This window comes from Somniosus microcephalus, chromosome 14 (assembly GCF_052327205.1).
Source record: "Somniosus microcephalus isolate GS21.2 chromosome 14, FLI_Smic_1.0, whole genome shotgun sequence".
Taxonomy (NCBI): domain Eukaryota; kingdom Metazoa; phylum Chordata; class Chondrichthyes; order Squaliformes; family Somniosidae; genus Somniosus; species Somniosus microcephalus.
The window spans coordinates 78,255,477-78,278,419 of record NC_141000.1 but is presented as its reverse complement, the minus strand read 5'-3'; the positions used below and the strand labels follow the sequence as shown (position 1 = coordinate 78,278,419).

Here is a 22,943-nt window from a genome sequence, read left to right as displayed (position 1 = left end):
GGTATTTACCCACTAAGTCATTAGGGGCTCTTGTAAAATAATAATTCTGAAGAATATGTTAATCTGATGATTGTGAAAAATGGATCTGAATCTTTATTTTTCTTTTCTTAGGAAATCCTCGTACGCATGTTGCCATTCTGGTTTTCTTCATATTGGTTGCCATTGCCTCTGTAGTTGTAATCGTTTTGCGTCAAATGCAAACAAAGTGTAGGTATCCACCTTCTCTGCCTTCCTAACCAAATGACTTAATACAATTGGTGACAAAGCTAATCATCTTTAATGCTTTGCCAGTGATGCAGTTTTATATCTATCTTGTATATTAAAAATGTTGCATCTGTGCACACTTCCTGTCAATTATTCCATTATAAATTCCTGTGTCCACATTTATAATGGAAACTGGCCATTTAAAATTGTCACCCTGTAATTACACCAGTAGCGGTGCTGTTTTGCATCTCCCAGCTCCACAGCCTATACTGCACAGAAACTTTGCTTCCACCGATACAACTGATGCTTCCCAGGTAGTCGTAAGTTTTGTTATTTAACTATTAATAATATAAAATGCAAGTATTGTTTAAAAATATGCACAGAAAATTGGACTTTAAAATGGGAACTGAATTAGATCTGTATGCCCTTGTCCAGTTATCCTCTGCCCTCTAACCATGCATTACCCGGAGACTACACTTGGTCTTGACACCTCAGGTGCAGTACCATGGGGCATCAATCTCCCGTCGCAATGTCATGAGTGTACAGAGAGTTGAGACCAAGTATAGTCTCCAGGTGAAGTGGGGTTAGAGGATAGGGGATGATTGGACCTGGGTATGCAGATGTCATTCAGTGCCCATCTTAGTCATCCGTTGTGTTATTTTTACATTTCCATTATAAATTGCTTTGCCAACATTTATAATGAAAACTGCCTTTGTAAATTTGTCATGTGATGCTGCAGTGTCTCCACTACAGGTATCCGCGCCATCACTAAGACCACCTATTTCCTCCTCTGTAACATTGCCTGACTCTGCCCCTGCCTCAGCTCATCTGCTGAAACCCTCATCCATGCCTTTGTTACTTCTAGACTTGATATTCCAATGCAGTCCTGGCTGGTCCTCTACCACGTTCTACTTGAGCTCATCCAAAACTCTGCTGCCAGTATCCTAACTCGCACCAAGTCCCGTTCACCCATCACCCCTGTGCCTGCTGACCTACATTGGCTCCTGGTTAAGCAACACCTTTTTAAAAAAAATTCATCCTTGTTTCTAATCCCTCCATGGTCTTGCCCTCCCTATTTCTTTAATCTTCCCCAGCCCTAAAACGCTCCAAGATATCCGCGCTCCTCCAATTCTGGCGCCTCGAGCATCCCCGATTTTAATTGCTCCATGATTGGCAGCTGTGCCTTCAGCTGCCAAACCCCATACGCTCTGGAATTCCCTCCCTAAACCTCTCCACCTCTCTTTCCTCTTTTAAGATGTTCCTTAAACCTACCTCTTTGACCAAGCTTTCAGCCATCTGCCCTAATATCTCCTTATGTGGCTCGGTGTCAAATGTTGTTTAATAATGCTCCTGTGAAGCGCTTTGGGATATTTTACTACATTAAAGGCATTATGTAAATACAAGTTGTGGTGTTTGTTTGGTAGAGTATAATTACAGTGTGACAAGTTTATATAGGCAGTTTCCGTGATAAATGTGGACATAGGAATTTATAGTGGTAAAAGTTGACAAAATGCATGAACATGTAAGATGTTTAATACAGATATTATAATTCCCAGTGCACCTTTTTATATTTAAAAAGAAAATCTGTGTGTCTTAGCTGAAACATTCAGAAATCCCCTGTCCCTCTTCACCCTGCCCCACCCACCACCATTCATCCCTCCTTCCTTCCCCTCCATTATGCAGGGGAAATTAATGGGAAAATAGGAATAAAGAAGGGGGACGGACCATTGCTGAGCCATGGAGGGAGACATTGGCCTAGAAACTCGATGGCACTGCACCAACAAACAGTCTGTAATTCTTCCAGGTTTCTTGTGGGTTCTTTTTGATGGACATGCCATAGATTTGTTACAAATCTGATTTTTATTTTTAGTTGGCGTGAAGAATGATGACAAAGGAAAACATGAATCTGCAAACACTGAAGGTAACACCCTACAGCTATAATCCAGTAATCAAAAGTATTCGACTTCTATTTTCTCTTTGTTGTGATGTGTATTTTTATAATTTTATTTGTTTAGAAAACCTAGAAGAGAGAGACTCTCAAAACAGTCCAGCATCAAGTGAGTATATTACAGTCCTTACTTAGTAATTGCAGCTCCCTGTTTTCTTTTTTGATTATCTTCCAATAAAGTGTGTGTGTGTGTGTGTCAATAAATGTACAATGGCTGATTGATGTAATTTATGGACTGCATTATCATGTGGACAACACTACCATAGGCTCATTAAACTTTCCATACTGACTTGTTAATGTTTTTTTTTGAGGCACTCAGCCCAACACAGGACACATTTCCCTTGCTGAATGAAATCCTGCTACTAATAACAATAAGGCTCGTTTTGGAGAACTTCACTGAGCAAAGTAATGAATAATTCTAACAAAAAACATGAAAATTAGCAATAAGAAACCAGGGGATCAGGACAGGTGGTTAGAAAAAAGAAACCATGGCAAAATCACAATTTCCTACAAAATATACAAAAAATAAGATCATTATCCAAAGGAAATGAAACCCGAGAACTACGCCAAAGGGACCTCCTTCATATGCAAGTCCTACTTTTCATATTGCAATGACCTAAATTCCACACTCGGATTAACATCCACCCAGGAAGCAGCACCCAGCTATCTGATTTAAATACAAGACCATTTAATTGGAAAACGCAACCATTTTAATGTTCTCACACAAAGCAACTGAACCATGGCATAAACCTAAAACAGTGAGGTCCCATTGAATATAATATTTATACAACTTGTGGACCTAACCTCTAACTCCTCACTCATTGTTCACTTCAGACTATTTATCTGAATAGTATAACCATCCAATGGATCCTGTAAGAGAATTCGAATCTGACATCAAATATGGTTTGCAACTTAAACCTTGTATTATGTTTGACTAAGTCGTGACACTCTTGATGTTTCTAAGCTGTAGTCATACAGGGAAAACACCCAGTTGCCTTGCTTTTCCTCTGGTAGAGATGTAACCTTCATTGAACCTTTTGTTCTTGTCTCTCTCTCTCTACAAATTGGGAAGGGAAGCTCAAGATCTTTATAGGTCTCCAGTCATGCATACTGTCCTAGATGATTCATTATGTCCTGATAACAGATATTGTGAACAAGACCCCCAGAAATGAGGTAATTCCTACAAAACTTTCAGATGCTTACGTTTACCATCTAGGGCCCATTGTTTCAAAATGTATTGACAAAGTTTTAGTCAATCAGACAGCATCCTGGGAATGAACAATTAACCATTACATTTTTTCTAGCTATAGTACAAATCCACAAGCTATCCTCATAGAGCTGGACTGCAGATTGATCCATGGTTGCTGTCAGTGTCTCTCTCTGATAAGCATAAGGGCTTTCTGTGGTGAGGACCAGTTTTTCTTCATAAAGCCTCAGTCTGTCTGTCTTGCATTCTCCAGCTCCATGACCACCAGCAATGGTATTCCATGATTAGCCAACAAGAGACTCTGAGGGATGGTAGTTTGTGGCAGGTTTTCTCCATGCCAGAAGTGGAGTGCTTCACCATCACCAAGCATTCAAAATAGTGAATTGTCACAATCCATGATCGAGGTGACCCTGCCACATACAACATCCAAGATGGTCGGAAAGCAAGTGCTGTCAGCCCTGGGCTTTTATGATAGAATTTTCAGATTAAGAATCTACATGCAAGATTAACAGTCTGTAATCCTTCTAGCTTTCTTGTGGTTCTTTTTGATGTACATGCCATAGATTTGTTAAAAATCTGATTTTCTTTTTAGCTAACGTTAAAAATGAAGGCAAAGTGACACATGAAGCATCACTAGGTAACACCTTACAGCTATCATTCAGCAATCATAAATATTCTACCTCCTATTTTCTCTCTTTGTGATGTACATTTTTATAATTTCATTTGTTTAGAAATCGAAGAAGAGTTGGTGCAGCAAAACAGTCCAGCATTAAGTGAGTATATTACAGTGCTTACTTAGTAATTGCAGCTCCCTGTTTTCTTTTTCAATTATCTTCCAAAAAAGCCTGGGCCAGGTACTCTGAGACTCTGTGTGTGTCCCATCATCCTGCAAATTAGTTCTCTTCAAATACATTTTCCATTGCCTTTTTAAAAATTCCTATAGAATCAGATTCCACCACCCTTTTCAGGTAGTGCGTTACAGATCATAACAACCCTCTGTGGAAAAAGTTTCTCCTCATTTCCCCTCTAGTTCTTCTTCCAATTTTAAATCTATGATGTCTGGTTACTGACCCACTTACCAGAGGAAACTGTTTCTCCCTACTTGCTGTATCAAAACCCCTCAATTTTCAATACCTTTATTAGGTCCCCCCTTAAACCTCTCTGCTCTAAGGAGAACAATCCCAGCTTCTCCAATCTCTCCACATAACTGAAGTCCCTCATCCCTGGTATCATCCTGGTAAACCTTCTCTGTACCCTCTCCAAGGCCTTGACACCCTTCCTAAAGTGTGGGTCCCAGAATTGTACACAATACTCCAGCTGAGGCCTAACCAGTGATTTGTAAAGGTTTAGTATAACTTCCTTATTTTTGTATTCAATGCCCTTATTTGCAAAACCAAGTATCCCACTGCCTTATCAACTTGCCCTGCTACCTTCAAGGATTTGTAAATCTGCACCCATGGGTACCTCTGCTCTTGCACCCTCTGCAAAATCGTACCATTTAGATTATACTGTTTTTCCATGTTGTTTCTCCCAAAGTACATCACTTCACACTTGCCTGTATTCAATTGCATCTGCCATGTGTCTGCCCATTTCATCAGTCTGTCCATATCCTCCCATTTCACCAGTCTGTGTATATCCTCCTGAAGTCTGCTACTATCCTGCTCACTATTTACTACGTTGCCAAGTTTTGTATCATCTGCAAACTTGTACGCCCTTGTACAATGGGTGGAGCAGTGTAGCCACTGTTGCAATATAGGGAAATGTGGCAACCAATCTGTGACACAGCAGGGTCTTACAAACAGCAATGAAATAAATTACCATATATTCTGTTTTAGTGATGGTGGTTGAGAGATAAATGTTGTCCAGGCCAGAAGAGCTCCCCTGCTCTTCTTTGAATAGTGACATGGAATCCTGCCTGAGAGGGCAGACAGGACCTCAGTTTAATGTCTCATCCAAAAGACATCACCTCCGACAATGCAGCACCCCCTCAGTACTGCACTGAAGTGTCAGTTTAAATATTGTGCTCCTGTTTTGGAAGTGGAGCTTGAATGCACAATTTTCTGACTCTGAGAATAAGAGTGCTCCAACTTAAGTACCCTACTGGTACCTGGGAGGTTTGGGAGATGCCAACTTTAGCTTCGACACAGTTCTCTGGGACCAGACTGAAAAGGGGTGAAGGGCTTCTTGCATTTTTGCCTATCTTTAATGAAGCAAAGTTCCAATGAAGGTTAAGCTTGTATGTGTGCCCAAACAATTCTCATGGTTCAGAGGCCCTTGACGTAATGCAGAGGGTTATTTTTTCAAGAACACAAGGGAGATCCAAAGTTAGCCGAGGTGAATTTGTAGCAGAGCAAAGCCTTTTGCTAGAGGAAGGCTACAGTCCACATTACCCTGTTACTCAGCACAGAAAAGGGCAGTTAGTTTTAACTGCATATCTCTTCGCCAAGACTCCTTGCATGAGGTTATTCGTAAACTTGATATGTGGCATTGGACTTGGAGGCATAGAACATTATGGTTGACATGGCCTTCTACCATTGAGGGCAGATTTGTCATATAGCTGCTGAGGAAAGTCTGAGACTTGGACAACAGTTGCTGGAAGATTTTACCTGGAGACTAGGTCTGTGAATGTGGTTACATATCCACAATTTGCAGCCCACCTTAATTGAGTTCCGGAGAGTCGAGCATCTGCTGCTGAAACTCCACACCTCCCAACTAGTCAAACATTATTTGATAGGGTACAGCACATGCCCATGCTATGATTAGAGGGGTGGTGGCAATGCAGTCATAAATTTTATGGTGAGCTGTAGTCACTGTTCACAAGGAATACAAATCCAAAGACTGAAATGTCATCAAATCCTAGTTTTCTAAGGGATGGTTCATATTCTTTTGTGTGCTAATAAATTTTGACCTGGATCTATGGACCTGCTTTAGCTGTCAGCTTGGCTCATGGTTACATTACACCTTTTACCTCTTAATTAACATCACCAAAATCAGATTAACTGGACATTTATTGCTCTGCAGTTTGTGGGACCTTGCTGTCTCATTTGCCTACATAACCATGACTACAAAAGTAATTAATTGTCTGTGAAGCACTTTGCGATATCCTGAAGATGTAAAAAGGGCTTTCGTTGATCTTGGCTCCGGTGACAATTGGCCTCAATACATTTGGGCTAAAGGAAAAAGACGATCAAGGATCCCATTGCTGGATGCTATTCTTGCTGATTGCTATTCAGTAACTCCTGCTGCAATTGCACTTGTGTGAGCCTCTGCTGAGGACAGAACATGGCTCAATTGTGACGGCCTCCACAGTTAAATAGTCTGCCTGCATTTGAAGTCTAAGCTCACATTTGAAGAAAGGCCACTTTTATGAAATACCAGAAAACAACCAATGCTTGTAGAATTGTCCCCGAGTATGAATCAGCACTTTCAAAAGAGGGGGAAAAAGTCATCCTGCTCAGGGCTATTTGCAATACTCCTCCCCACTCAATCTGTCAGTGATGTGTTAAAACTTTTTTTAAAAATAAGTTACATTTGTGAAACTTTCTAGAGTCAGTTATTCCTTTACTGCATTGTGTGTGGAATGCTGCTCACTGTTATTTAATTGGCTACAGATGAACCTGAGAAGTTCAGAGAAGACAGTGCAGATATTGATGGTCCTAAAGATATGGAGCAAGTAGCTTTCCTTGTACCTGATGGTGAACAAGATGGAGAATAAAAGACCAACTACCAGGGAGGAAGATCTTCTGTATGGCAGTAACTGCATTACCACCAACAGTTCTTTGATACGTCATTTGGTGGTGAGAACAATGACTAGTCTGTAAATAGTAATGTATTGCCCATCCTTAAGTACTGAAAAAGGAAAGGGCAAGGGCTGACTGTGCTGCTGTTACCAGGATGATAATAGAGCCATTTTATGGCTTCCCGAAGCTTATTGGGACAAAGGACTGGAACATGCATTTATGTCTTCAATTTGTTAATAAGTAAGCAAGCTTTAAAAAATCCTGACACAAACTACAGCTTCCCCCAATAGTCTAATGAAGAAATGAACCGTCTAATGAAGAAATGAACCACCCAATGTAGCACTAAGCTATACAGATCTGAAAGTCCCAACTTTAATTGGCTTATTTCAGCTGTGACAGCATTAAGGTTATTGTAGTTGGCCTCTGAGTTAGGCTCTCACCTAAAGAATGGACCTTGGACGAGGTGCCATAGAGGTCTTGGCACCCGTAGAACCACACTAACATGAGACAACACTTTCAGGTGGTGATGAAAGAGAATTTAGGGGACAGGAAATTTAGAGAATCTAGGATTCCGCCAGGAACACTTGGCTCTAGACCTCATTACAGCCTCGGTCCAAACGTGGACAAAAGAGCTCCAGAATTCCAGAGGTGAGGTGAGAGTGACTGCCCTTGACATCAAGGCAGCATTTGACTGTGTGTGGCATCAAGGAGCCCAAGTAAAATTGAAGTCAATGGGAATCAAGGGGAAAACTCTCCACTGGCTGGAGTCATACCTCGCATAAAGGAAGGTGGTTGTGGTTGTTGTGAAGGGATAATTACTAGTCCTAGCCCCTTTAGGGCTACCCCGGATCAGGCGTATTCCTCGGACGTTCACTTTCAACTAAAGTTTGAGGTAACTGAATCCTAAAGATGCTTAATTGGGTCTAAAGGTCTGGACTATCTCTCCCTAAAGGAAAGGAACAACCTGAAAATGTTACCGTCTTCCAGATAGCACTTTTAATACGTTTAGCTAGACTGTAACGTTCTGGATATTATGAGAGTCTGGAAAACTCCCCCAGAATCCTGCAACTCTTCACCAAAGAGTGTACAGAGATTGAATTTGCGAGTTTGATACCAAAGTCTTATGAGAGACAATTCTAAAAATATATAGATTTATTAAAGAACCGACATGTAATTTACAGTTGGTGAGTCAATCGCAACATTAACAGTTCCAAAAAGAGAAAGCTTACAATCTTATCAGAGAACCTTACTCTCAAATCTTAACTTCTCTACAGTTTTACAGTTCTTAAAGTTCTATTCAGGATATCCACCAAAATCAAATACCTTTGATCCCCGAGGTACAACGAGTTGGAGACTTAGAGCCGCCTTTGAAGCCGAGAATCACTTTGCCCCTTTAAAGCGAGTCATCTATCCCATTTGAGAGTTCAATATTTATACCCTTTTCTAGTGGTATTTCCTTTAAGGTTTTCTGCTGATGCAAGCTAATTATCTCGAGTCATTATCTCGAGTCATTTTTCTGCTGACCTCTCTAGGTGTTCTAAGCTTACCATAAAAAACGGTGTAACGGCAGGTGTGTTTTACTTGATGTCATTTTTACAAAGGCAGATGTTTCTTACTTTTATATGCTTCTTTACAAAGTGTAAATTAGAACATCTTATCCAGGGTGAACCATTGTTTCATTCCGAAAGGTTCAGCCTGCCGGAGCCTTTAACCTTCTGTTTCAATAAGGTTATCGATTTCAGTGTCAACAACTATCATCTCAATAGCCAGAATGCTTTCACAGCTTTTTCATATAGGTTTCTAGATTTCCAAACCCAGTTTGTCATGTTTTAATAGAAGAGAGATTGAGTCGATTAGGCTTATATTCACTAGAATTTAGAAGAATGAGAGGGGTTCTCGTTGAAACTTATAAAATTCTAACAGGACTAGACAGACTAGATGCAGGAAGGATGTTCCCGATGGCGGGGGAGTCCAGAACCAGGGGTCACAGTCTAAGGATAAGGGGTAAGCCATTTAGGACTGAGATGAGGAGGAATTTCTTCACCCAGAGAGTGGTGAACCTGTGGCATTCTCTACCACACAAGGCAGTTGAGGCCAACTTATTAAATATATTCAAGAAGGAGTTAGATATATTTCTTAAGGCTAAAGGGATCAAGGGATATGGGGAGAAAGCAGGGACAGGGTACTGAATTTGGATGATCAGCCATGATCTCATTAAACGGCGGAACAGGCTTGAGGGGCCGAATGGCCTACTCCTGCTCCTATCTCCTATAAGGCCAGAATTCTTTCAAAAGATAGTGTATTTTTCTGTCTAGGTTATATGGCTTATTCCTTCACAGTTGGAGGCCAATTGTCTCAGCCCCAGGACATCGCTGCAACCCAACCAGCTTCAGCTGCTTCATCAGTGATTTCTGTGCATCATAGGTCAGCAGTGGGGATGTTCGCTGATTGCAGTGTGTTGAGTTCCATTCGCAACTCCTCAGATAATGAAGCAGTCCATGCCCACATGCAGCAAGACCTGGAAACATTCGGGCTTGGGCTGATGTGTGGCATGAATGTTACTTGCCACTTAAGTGCCAGACAATGACCGTCTCCAACAAGAGAGAGTCTAACCACCTCCCCTTGATATTCAGCGGCATTACCTTCGCCGAATCCCCCACCTCAACGTCCATGGGGGTCACTTGACCAGAAACTTAACTGGACCGGCCACAAATACTGTGGCCGCAAGAGCAGGTCAGAGGCTAGGTATTCTGCCAGGAGAGTGATGTTTCTGAATTTACCCTCATATGCCCTAAGACTGTTGAAATTTTTTATACAGCTGAAAATGCTGGAAATACAAAACCAGTCCATCAGCACCTAAAAATAAAAAAGACAGATTAATGAGTATTGAAGGATGTTAACCTGTGTTTCCAACATTTTATGTTCTTACAAAAATATTTTATTTTATAAATTTTTTTAAAACTTTTTTCTGCTTGTTTTTATTTTCAAACATTGATTTATGAAGAGGTTCAAAGCACTAAACCTTACACAATGGAAAAGGCTTTCATTTTCTGTTTGTGCACAGTAGCATAAAAGAAGCCAAAAAGTATTCCTCTTTTGATTGCAACTGCAGGAAAATCAGACGCAAGGCAAGTCATTATTGGTACAATATGTACCGCTCTCTTGCCCCCCCCCCCCCCCTCCCTCCCTCAAATTAAATATTATGGAACAGAAACTCAATTGAATTTAACATTTAAATGCTGTGGGAGGAGGAAAGGAATTGGATAAAGTGTAATTTTACATCTACACATTGGTGTAAATTTGTCAAAGTAGAAACCTGTTGTAAATTTGTCAAAGAAACCTGGACAAAATGGAAGAATTTATTTTTTCATTTTGTCATAACCGTTATGCAGTGCAACTGAAGCCTGTGCACACTTTAAAATGTGTCTTCCAATATCTATGTCTTTGACAGTGCTACAATTTGCAGATGTCACCAGTACTGACCCAGGGCATGAAATAGCACAAGCAAAAAATAGCTTTCCCTGCAACATTTTTTTTTAAAGTACAGTATTAACTTGCAGTTTGTTACTAAATCATTTTACATTGCTGAAAGGAATAGCTATCACTGGACAGAAATGCACAGCAAAATGCCTTGTGTTTTTTTGCTTTGCTTCTTTTAGTATTAGTTTAGAATTTGTTTTTAGAATGCATACACAGATTTTTACAGCAGTTGTCTGGTTCATATATGGATTTGAAATCCTTGCTGCTCTTTTAGGTGCTGATTACTGGCCTCTACCCTGCAGCCATAGAAATCTGGCAGTGTGGAAGCTGGGCACAAAGGGAGGACACTTAATGTGACAGGCTTCAGTGACACGGAGTTCAGCACCATAGTCAACTGATAACTCTTCTTGAGTTATCTGAAAAACAGTCCTGTAGCAGTGAACACATAAAACAAAGTCTGTCAGAAAACCTAGAATCATCAGAAAGATGCTGTATAAACATAGCATTGGCAAAGTAGTTTTCAGCCATACAGAACTTATACAGTGGCCATTATGGGCACTATCGGAGTGCAACATCCAGTTGCAGGAGAGGGCCGCCCAAGAACACAATGCATTGGAAGTGCATCCTGTGCAGAATCAACTACCCAGTGAATGAGGCTAGGGAAAGGGATAATCAATCTTCCACACTTTCGTGGCAGTGAAGGTCATCGCTGCCCTCAACTTGTATACCACTGAAATTTCCAGACACCCATAGGGGACGTTCTAGGAGTTGGTCACTATGCTGCCCATTACTGCATTGAGCATTTTGCCATGTACTGTTTCCTGCTCTTTTTTTAACATTTAAATGAGCCTGCTTTTCTTAATTTCTGAAAATACCTCCGTATGCTTTGTTTACTTTATTCTTGTGTGAAGATTGTTAGTTGTCCAATAAAAGATGCGACAAGTATGCAAAGCAATTCTTTTTCTTGTGTTCCAGTGACTATCATGTCAGAGTATTTTGTGTTTGTGTTCAGTATGTTTTCTGTTGCATTTTTCACTTTTCAGTCATGTGCTCAACATAGCCTAGTTGACTAGAAGCCCTACTGCTACCTGCTTCAAAGCGGAGGGAAAAGAAACCATGGGTGACCATACTAGCAACTAGCCAGCTGTATGGGATACCTAGATCTCCACTTTACACCTGCTGTCCCTGAATTTAAGAGTCAAGAGTCATCAGGCAATTTGCCCCACTGAAACTGGTATAATTTAAGACTCCATTTGCTCATTTTTAGGTGGTATTTTAAAACAACTTTTCAGGTCACTTGGGAAAAGACTAAAGTGGGCAGGAGTTACTGTTTCATTTCATGGACACTAATTATGGGGGGTGGGGGAAGAAAGCAATGGAAAACTTTTCTTTCAGCAATAGCAAAATATACGCACTAATTACACCTGCAGGAAACATAGCCCCTCCTCAGTGTACCAGGATAGTGTCAAGATAGCAGTTGCAGAGCCCGGAGAGAACTAGGTTCCAATAGTGATACAGGAAGAACTCCTATATGTGGTGACTAATCAGGGTACAAAGCGGACTCTCTACTATCCTGCAAGACAGCTTACACCAATTATGTACCTGCACTTCCTCGACGGACTGGGACTTGTTTATATCTGGTACACTGAGGCTGATACCTGGGATGGCAGGAATGACGTATGAGGAGAGATTGGGTCGATTGAGTTTAGAAGAATGAGAGGGGATCTCATTGAAACTTATAAAATTCTGACAGGACTGGACAGACTAGATGCAGGAAGAATGTTCCCGATGGTCGGGGAGTCCAGAACCAGGGTTCCCAGTCTAAGGATAAGGGATAAGCCATTTAGGACAGAGATGAGGAATTTCTTCACCCAGAGAGTGGTGAACATGTGTAATTCACTACCACAGAAGGCAGTAGAGGCCAGTTCATTAAATATATTCAAGAAGGAGTTGGATATATTTCTTAAGGCTAAAGGAATCAAGGGATATGGGGAGAGGGCAGGGACAGGGTACTGAATTTGGATGATCAGCCATGATCTCATTGAATGGCGGAGCAGGCTCGAGGGACCGAATGGCCTGTTTCTATCTTCTATGTTTCTATGAACACTTTCAGATTTCACAAGTATACCTCCCAAATGCAAATCACACTTCATTCTTGAAAGTTGAGTTGTCTCAAGTAGGGTTGATGGGTCAGTAAGGACGTTTTTATATATCTTCTATAGGCAGAGATATGTAGCTTTCTTACTTAGAATAAAAACTACCTAATTAATAGAACACCCCAACATTAAAGAGGATCACTGAGAAAACCACCAACAATGCATAAACTCCCAAACTGACAAATCAGCAGGTTTGGTAGAAAGCCACGTAGGATTTTGGGTAAACGCCAATCCAAACTCCACCCCTGCAGCACATTGGAGGTTGCGAGGTATGAGACTCACTGCTGCTGGAGCTGTAAAACTATTCCTGTGAAGCTTGCAGGGAATCACTACCACAATGCCTGACCTGTGTGTGTGCGTGTGTGTATGCACCCAATTCCATGCTGTTAAGAAATAAGTAGCTGCATCAAAAAAATCTTCAATTGGAAGAAGGATTAATCACCCTTTTTATTGTGCTTGTTCTCTGGCAGAGATTTCTATGCCTAAGTTTGATTTGTGAGTCTTCCCTGAATTGCATGGTAATAAACATTCAACTCCATCGTCACCTGATGACCAGGATCCAATCCATACTCACTGAGGAGCAGAGATGAACCCTACCTCCCTTAACATGTATATGCAGACATGTCACCCCCTCCCGTCACGCACACACACTAGGTTGACTCGCTGTGACAGAACACTGATACATTTTCTGACTAGACAGGAAAATGAGGTATTAAAATATTTGTGTATTCACGGGAAACATTTATCCATCTGCACAAATGGCCTCTTTCCCTTTTTAAGCGCTCTAAAAATGTTTACACAGTAGAACAACAATTAGTTGTCCCAGTAAAGGGGATTCAAGATTGCTAACCGTTTCCCAGAATAAACAGTGACCTCGTTCCAATCTTAGATCATATCAGTAGAAGCTCTTGAAATGCTTCTTCATTCTAATAAATAATAAGTTACACGTTGAAGTCTGATGTTAAAATGGGCACTTATGTTTAAAGAGAAAGTAGCAGCTGCTGATTTTCAGATAGCTTGGGGAATCTGACAAGTTCCTGGAGAGTTAGTGAAGTACAAATAAGGAACTGATAGTTGAGAAAGTTAGCCCCTCGCCTCTGAAATGTGAGTTTAAACCGAGCCCTGACTAATGGGGCGAAAGTCCCTTCAATCTGCCAACTGTAAAGCTCTTGTACAAAATAAGACTTGGTGCAAGTCTGTAACTCATAAATCATAATTTGGCACCATATGAGACTAAGTTGGTAATGCAAGATCACATTCATATAGGAGGTGTTCTTATAAGGTAGCTTTATTCTGCATTTAACTGAGGTAATAAATGATTTGGCAATTCTTGGTGCTGGCACTGGGATTCTAGCATCTTTCATTCTACAAATCACAAATAAAAATCACAAATTAATTTAAATTCACCTCCTTTGGTGTCAGAATTCTCTAAAAAGTGTAAAATTGAATATTATTTCTTTTGAGGCTATTTGCAAAGTTGCAGTGCAGTGGCCTCAATACCATAAAAATATCCTAAACAAGGGGGAAGTCACTTGACAAAGTTATGAATAAAAAAATTACATTTACTAATTTATCTAATACACTGTAATCTTAAGGCCTACATTGCTTCTATGCACACCATGGATGATATCCGTACATACCAAATGGGGCCAACTTTCCCCGGTGGGTGATGTTCGGGCGTATTGTACGCACAGCCTGGATTTCCAGGAGGTGCTCATCTGAACAGGGTTGATTTTGTGTGGTTGTGGAGGCGCACAATTGAGAAGGCCATCCAAGTGACAAGTTTGCGTGCAACTCGAGGGGCAAGAAGAGGCAGGATCATGGACGTGCAGCTGAACAGCCGTAATATACTGGCCCTCCGGTGCTTGCAAGAAGGTAAGTGATAGTTTTAAAGTGTAGAAAAAATTGAAGCTGGCTGAAAGTTTAGCATAAAAATGAATGTGGCTGGATTTTGCTGTAAAAGTAAGGGTGAGGCTAACAGCACTCACCATTGTTAAAGTGTAAATCGGATAGCAGCTTCCGGCGACCGCATATACGCAGTTAAACGTGGAAATCAGGAAGTTGCTGTCCGAGTTGCCCTGCTCCTCCAGAAGCTGCGCTATACCGTTAACTCATTGAGAGACTCGGCATTGAAATACATAGAACAGCGTGAAGTTGCTGTACTTGCGTGATAGATACCCATAAAACACGGCAAAAAAAGTTAGGACTTGTCCATTCCAGGGTAAGTAAATTTTTAGTGGTGTGATAAGTCTTAATTACTGCCAAACAACTCTGGTACTGAAAATTAACTTTTATAAGTGAGGAATCTCATTCCTGCAGATTTTAATTGTTGAAGATTTTAAAAAGTAAAAAAATGTAAATTTTAATGTAAATTAACTTTTTCTTTGTGTCTTTTAACTCTCCCTCTCTTTTTTTCCTTCTGATTATTTTGCTTTCTGTACCTGATTTCACATTGAATTAAATATTCTAACTGACACTTCCTGGTTCAGACTGCGCTGCTCATTAACGATTCTTCAATCTGATTGGTTAAGGAGATACACAGTAGCTTGACCTCACCCAGGTCTCAGGTGCTCTGTTGAGGACGCTGCATTTTTTCAATAGTTGGCTGACAGGAGCTTCCATTGCAAAAGCCCATAGAACGTCTATGGGCAAGTGTAACGAACTTCATCGTTGACCGCAAAATCTGGCCCATCGTATTAGGAACAAAAGTCTGCCCTGGAATGTATGTGCCATTGCTGTATTTCAAGTTCAGTCCCTTGATACTCCAAGGTGGCAGTAGCGTGAAGAGGAAGGCAAAGAGCTCCACGAGCAAGGAAGTGCTGCTGCAGGCTGTGGAGAGCCCAAGGGCGGAATTGTACCTCACACCGGGCAGCAAATAGCAGAAGACTGAATTCCTGCTGTACCGTCCAACCCACATAGATGTTGTAAAGTCCGCGCCTCAATAATACACGGACTTCGGGAGAACAGTTTAACAGGTACTTTACTGAACAAGAGGCAGCTTGAAACTGAAATTACAGAAGCCTGCTAGGGCCTTTTATACAGGGGTGGTCACTGCCGGTACTGCAGTCTAAGACCAGTTATTCCCTTAAAGGGACATACACAACAATTCCTCCCCTTTTAGATAAACAGTACATAACATTCATTTAACAACTAAATAATAACTAATTACAATTACAATTTTCTCAGTAATATATACATCAACTGGAATAGTCATTTATAAGTTCAGTCTTTGAGGAGGCTTCCTGATCCGGACTGGATAATGCCTTTCTCGAGTATCCTGTTCTGGCGGTGGAGTCAATTCTGGCTCATTGTCATTGGTTGGTTCATCAGCTTCCAATACCCCTGCTTCTGAGGTAGACGCAATCTGTACTTCGGGCTCATTACCAGGTGCACATGCTTGTGGTACAGGTTTGGCTTGTTCCTGTGACTCTAGAATCTGGTCAGCATGGCGTCTCACGATGCTCTCTCCAACGTCCACTGTGTACATTAGTGGTCCCTGCTGTGTGCATATCGTGCCTGGCTGCCATTTTTCTGTTCGGTAATTGCGGGCCAAGACTGGTTGCCCTATCTTGAAACTTCTGGTTGGCTTCTCATTTATGTGCTGGAACTGCTTATCCTCAACATCTCGTCTTATGTTTGGTTTGAGCAAATCCAAGCGACATCTTAGTCTCTGGTTGAAAAACAGTATGGCTGGAGTTTGGTTGGTTACTGCATGTGTCGCATTCCAGTAAGCAAACAGGAAGTTATCCACCTTGTGTTGCAATGGTATGTCGTCATTATACATTGCCTTTATGGCCTTTTTAAAGGTCTGAACAAACCTCTCAGCCAATCCATTTGTGGCTGGATGATATGGGGCAGATGTGTAATGTTTCACCCCATTATTCTTCAGGAACCTCCGGAAATCCTCAGAGACAAACTGTGGGCCATTGTCGGAACAGATCTGTTCTGGCAACCCATTCCTGGCGAAGATGGTCCTTAGGACTGCAATAGTTTTCTCCGTGGTGGTGGAGGACATTTTAATGACCTCTGGCCATTTCGAATGGGCGTCCACAGCGATTAGAAGCATTGAGTCCATAAATGGACCAGCGAAATCAATGTGTACCCGTTGCCATGGAGATGAGGGCCACTCCCATGGATGTAGCGGGGTCTGTGGTGGAGCGCTTTGGACCTTCTGGCATCCTGTGCATCTCTTGGTCATATCCTCGATTTCTTTATCGATTCCCGGCCACCACACAAACGCCCTGGCTAGGCTCTTCATTTTTACCCCTCCCAGATGACCCTCGTGAAGCTCTTTGAGTGCTCTATCTCTCAACTTGGGTGGAATTAGCACTCGGGATCCACACATCAAGGTTCCCCGGCACACTGACAGCTGTTCCCTCCTTGGCGAGAATGCTGGCAACAGTGAGTCGCCATATGCTGGCCATCCCTTCACCATCAAATCATAGACCCGAGAGTGTGTCGGGTCATTTCGGGTTTCCTTCTCAATACTTGCGTTTGTAACAGGCAAACATTCGACTATGGTCGCATGGAATATCTCCACCGGGTCCACTGCAGGTGCTTCTTCTGCCATAGGCAACGGTAGGTGCGACAGCCCATCAGCGTTTCCATGTTGTTTCGTAGCTTTGTACTCTATGTCATACTGATGTGCCCCTAGAAAAAGTGACCATCTTTGCAGCTGTTGCGTCGTCATCATCGGAACGCCCTTCTTTGGGTTAAAAATTGAGACCAGGAGTTGATGATCAGTCAGTAGGGTGAATTTCTGCCCGTGCAGATAGTGATTGAACTTCTTCACCCCCCACACCAGGCTGAGGGCCTCTCTGTCAATCTGGGCGTAGTTACACTCGGCTGAGGTTAGCGAGCGCGATGCAAAGGCTATTGGCCTCTCTGAACCGTCACGGAATTTGTGTGACAGCACCGCTCCAATGCCGTAAGGTGACGCATCACATGCCAACCGAATCAGTAGTGTTGGGTTGTAGTGGGCCAATACTTCTTTTGAAGTGATTTGGCATTTACATTCCTGAAAGGCACGCTTACACTCATCACTCCATTTCCATGTTACACCAGTTTGAAGGAGGGCGTTCAGTGGGTGCAGAATTGTAGATAAATTCGGCAAGAACTTATGGTAGTAGTTCACCAACCCGAGGAACGACCTCAGTTGCAACACATTTTCTGGTGCTGGAGCCTTGACTACAGCCTCAATCTTGTCCGGTGACTTATGCAACCCTTCCTCATCAATCATGTGGCCACAATATGAGATTTGTCTCCTGAAGAACTCGCATTTGGGACGGTTGGCTCGTAGCCCATATTCCTGCAATCTCGTGAGCACCTGTTCCAGGTTGGCAAGGTGTTCATTGTCATTTTCGCCCGTAACCAGGATGTTGTCCAAATAACACTGGGTCCCCGGGATCCCTTGCAGGACTTGTTCCATTGCCCTCTGCCACATAGCCGGGGCCGATGCTACCCCAAATACCAGTCGATTGTACTGGTAAAGGCCTTTGTGAGTGTTTATCGTGAGGTATTTCCTAGATGCTTCTTCCACCTCCATTTGTAGATACGCTTGAGCCAGGTCAATCTTTGTAAAACGTTTCCCTCCAGATAGTGAGACGAAAATATCTTCTATCCGCGGAAGCGGATACTGTACTGTGTGCAGGACTGGGTTCACAGTCACCTTGAAGTCCCCACAGATGCGAACCTTCCTTGGCTCCCCAGGCGTACTGCTCAATGCTTTCTTCATTACAGGAACGATGGGTGTGGCCCACTCGCTCCAGTCCACCTTAGACAGCACCCCCGAACGCTCCAGACTCTCCAGTTCAGCTTCCACAGCTGGGCGTATCGCATATGGCACCGGTCTGGCCTTGAAAAATGTTGGGGTTGCGTTATCCTCAATCTTTATGGTTGCCTTTACTCCTTTTAGAGTCCCAAGTCCTTGTTGGAACACCTCTTCCGCGTCAGATAGAATTTGAGACAGACGTCCAGGTGCGACATCATCATCTTTTTTGTCAGTCACAGTTAGTGCCAGAATGGAATGCCAATCCAATTGTAGTCTTCGGATCCATTCACGTCCCAATAATGGTGGTCCTCCATCTCGTAGTATACACATGTATAGTTTCTGTGTTTCCTTTCCGTTATATTCAACTGGCACCCTTATTTTTCCTCTGGGGTAGACCTTTTGCCCCGTGTATGTCTTCGATACAATGGACGTGTCCTTTAAGGGTATGTGTGAGAATAGCCGCTCATAGTCTCGTCGATTCATGACAGTTAGAGCTGATCCTGTGTCCAATTCCATCTTCACTGGGGACCCTACTATCATGAGGGTGACCCAAATGGTTTGGTGATCTTCTTTTGCGATCACGTTGTGTAACTTTAAACAACTTAGTCGCCTGCTCCCGGAGTCCTTATCACTCTCCCGATCTTCTGAACTACTATCTGTCAGTTTCTTTACTTTCCTGTACTGTTCCTTAGTAGTTCTTGTCATGTTGGTCTTCTTTCCCGACCTGCAGACTCTTGCTATATGTCCCATTTTCCCGCATTGCCTGCATATTTTGTCTTTAAACCAGCAGTCCTTCTGCTCATGGGTTGTTCTGCCGCAGCGATAGCACTTTTCGGCTCCATATGCCATTTTGTTAGCGCTGTATTCTTGTGATTTCTGTTGTATTTCCGCAGCTCCCCATGCTGCTGCTTCGTAGGATACTGCCACGCTGAAAGCCTGTTCTAGCGTCAGGTCCTTTTTTGAAAGTAGTCGTTTCTGGGTTCCTTCACTCTGGAGCCCGCAGATAAACTTATCCCGTAAGGTGTCTGCCAGTCCTGCTCCGAACTGGCAGTGCTTCGATAACTTGCGTAGTTCCATAAGATAGTCAGCATTGCTCTCATCTTTGTGCTGGTTTCTTTTATGGAACTTGAATCTTTCTGCTATCAGCAGTGGTGTAGGGCTTAGATGTTCCTGTAAGATATGAACAATCTCCTCAAAACTTTTCTCCATTGGTTTAGCTGGGGTAATTAAATTCCTCAATAGGCCGTACATACTCGCACCCATCAGATTTAATAATACCGACGCCCTCTTTCCATCAGCCACCTCATTTGCCTTGCAGTACACTTCAATTCTTTCCACATACGTGGTCCAGTCTTCTACCTCGTTGTCGAAAGCAGTGATACTGCCACTTTTCGGCAACTTGGCCGATTTAAAATGGCGCCTCCCGCGCTTTTGCTTCTTCCCCAATGGAATAAAATGGCGCCTCCCACGCTTTTGCTTCTTCCTCTTACTGCCACACTGCTCCTCGCGTTCTACGGGGTAATGGCGGCGACCCGCAGCTTCGGCGCGTCTCGCTTTCCTTCCCCCCCGTTTAGTTTCTCTCCGCTGTCCTGTTCTCGAGCACCGACCGCGCCCTGCGCGCTCCACCCTCTCTCTCTTGTTTTCTTTTCCCGGCAACGCTGCGCGACCCGATTTGTAGAGCCGCTCGATCGAGCTTGAGCCCGCCACAGTCCGGAAGGGTCAGCGCGCTACCTGCTAGCAGCACGATTCGCTGGAACCACAGTCTCTCCCGCAATTCTCCAAACACCGATGGATTCTTTGGGCGGTTGCCCTCGGTCGACGCCCGTTGCTCAGACTACGACGTTCCAGGACCTTCCTTTCAGGCGAGATCCCCATGAGATGATGCCACACTGCAGGTGAGTTCGAACTTACTCGTCGCCACTGTAAAGTCCGCGCCTCAATAATACACGGACTTCAGGAGAACAGTTTAACAGGTACTTTACTGAACAAGAGGCAGCTTGAAACTGAAACTACAGAAGCCTGCTAGGGCCTTTTATACAGGGGTGGTCACTGCTGGTACTGCAGTCTAAGACCAGTTATTCCCTTAAAGGGACATACACAACAGATGTGGAGCCAAAGGTTCACTGATCTTGCCAGAAGGGACAAAGTAGAGCAATGGCTGGCTATGCTTATCACCAAATAAAAGGTGATGGTTTGTGCATCTCGATATATTTTGTCCATCACAATGTGTACTACTTTGCACGGGTTGTGGAAGCCTCCTGTCTTCACTGCTCTAAATCTTCTTTCACCACCACTAATTCTCACAGCGCAACCATGGCTAGTACCTCCCCAGCTTCAGCGCCTCTTCATCTGCGTGAAACACTTTTTACTTTTACCACAACCCCCCCACTTCTCTGCATGTTAAAACCTTCATCCTTTTCATTTCTTACTCCCTTCAAAGGACACGCCATCTCCATCCAAGGACACCGCGAGTCCTGGAGATTTTGCGCGATAGAGAAGCAGGAGGGCAATTCTCAGCCGGGGGTTAGTATTCCAAGACTCTTTCCAGAATACTGCAATTCTATCTGAAGGACTTTCACACAATCATTCCAAGAGTACTAGGAACATGTGAAATACTTACTTATGCCAAGTTAGTATGACCATTCTTAGTACATTTTTGCCCTGAAATGTATGTGCTGTTGTCTTTGCAGCATCTCTTCAGCTTCCAGTACTGTCCTCTCCCAGGACTCGCGTAACAACAGCCCCAGGAGACGTAGCAGCACACCTAGCTGCCCCTCACTGTACTTAGCTCACCTACCCATCACTTCCAATACATCCACCCTGGAAGGTTTAGATGGGAGGACAGCGCAAGTGGTGAGTCACAGAGCATGGGGAGTCAGGAGCAGTAGAACGGGCAAGAGGAGGAGAAGGGAAGGGTGAGGCCCCCTCCCTCCCAAGCTGTTAAAGTCAAAAAAACAGATCTCCATGGCCAATGTTCCCTTAAATTTTTTCTTGGGTGCGCAGCTGCTTTAAGGGGCTGCACGGGCGATTCAAAATACCACACGTGCGCGGTTTTTTCTTTTTAAAATCCAGTGAGCCGGCTGCACGGGAGCTTAAAGGGAACATTGTCCATGGCCCACATTTTAAGAGGATGCTTTCTAAGCACGACAGGTTATATTCTATTATGCTGCCTGATTGCACTGGTTCATGGAAGTTTTCCCGATTGTGCCCAAAGTGGAAACTCTACTCCATCATTCTCAAAATGAATATGGGCCATCCTGACTTAATGAGCCTGGGATTAAACAGTTGACCCTCACTGTTTTACATTGAATTGGACGGCGAGCTGTGATATTCCACAAACTGGCTCATCTAGCATCAATATGTAACTTAAATTACTGAAGCTCCTGGCTTTTTAAAAAAATCTGTGCAAATTCACTTTGTTTTAAAACGCAACACTTAAACATAAGACAGCATCTGTGGAGAGAACAGGCAAGTTAATGTTTCAGATGTAGACCCTCTGGAACATTCGTTTGTTCTCTCCACAGATGCTATCTGAGCTGCTGAATGTTTCCAGCATTTCCTGTTATTGTTTCAGATGTTCGGCATCTTGCTTTTTGCTTAAACCCAACTTGTTCCCAGATTATTTCCGTGAAGAAAAAAAATGATCAAATATCCCAAAACATGAAGGTAAGGTAAAAGCATCTGTGGCCTTTGGGATTATAACAGAAAATGCTGGAAATACTCAGCAGGTCAGGCAGCATCTGTAGAGAGAGAAAAACAGAGTTGGGCCGTATTTTCCGATCGGAGGCTTCCCGCGTGCGGAAGCCTCCGATCTGGAAAAAATCTACACACTTACCTGAGGGCTCCCGAGGTCCGGACACTTCCACTCCTGGGCCTCTCCAACTCAAAATGTGCAGGGCCCACGTATCCCAGGGGCGCGTGCAGTTCGCAAGCGTTCCCTGGGATCACGTGGGCCTTGGGGAGCCAATCAAAGAAGGGAATCTCCCTTCATACACTTGACAGATAGAACTGTCAAATATATAAATGGAGATCACCCCCAAAACACTTAAAACATTAAATACATTTTTTTTTTAAATCACATTTTTAAAATTAATTGGAATTACAGTAAATTAAATATTTTAAACAAAAATTTAATTCTTTGAAAAAAATAATTAAAGTTTTTTACGGTGCTAAAAATAAACTTACCTTTTTTAAAGTATTTTTATTTAAATAATAAATGAGTGAAAACATTTTTTTTTTCTAATCTTATGCTGGTAAAAGCAGGCCTAAGATTTCTAAGGGTTTTTTGCGGGCAGAGGGTCTCCAGAAAGCGGAACTATCCACCCGCAGAGGCCCTTCTCTAGGGCAGGCGTCCAATCTGTCAAGAGCATTCTTGACAGATCGGAAATGCCGGTTTTCAGCGCATGTGCAGTATATGCCTGAAACCGGCATTTCCGAT

At 42.8% G+C, this 22,943-nt stretch overlaps 1 protein-coding gene across 1 annotated transcript in view; it reads left to right on the top strand.

Annotated features, from left to right (window-relative positions):
* Positions 1-11,530, top strand: part of LOC147107594 (uncharacterized) — a 58,053-nt gene extending 46,523 nt beyond the window's left edge. Inside the window, exons 4-9 of the mRNA XM_086006756.1 lie at positions 112-207; positions 2,075-2,125; positions 2,220-2,261; positions 3,952-3,996; positions 4,091-4,132; positions 6,971-11,530. Of these exons, the coding sequence (XP_085862882.1) occupies positions 112-207; positions 2,075-2,125; positions 2,220-2,261; positions 3,952-3,996; positions 4,091-4,132; positions 6,971-7,074 (380 nt within the window). The 3' untranslated portion in view covers positions 7,075-11,530. The remainder of the gene's footprint in view (positions 1-111; positions 208-2,074; positions 2,126-2,219; positions 2,262-3,951; positions 3,997-4,090; positions 4,133-6,970) is intronic.
* Positions 11,531-22,943: the final 11,413 nt, after the last annotated feature.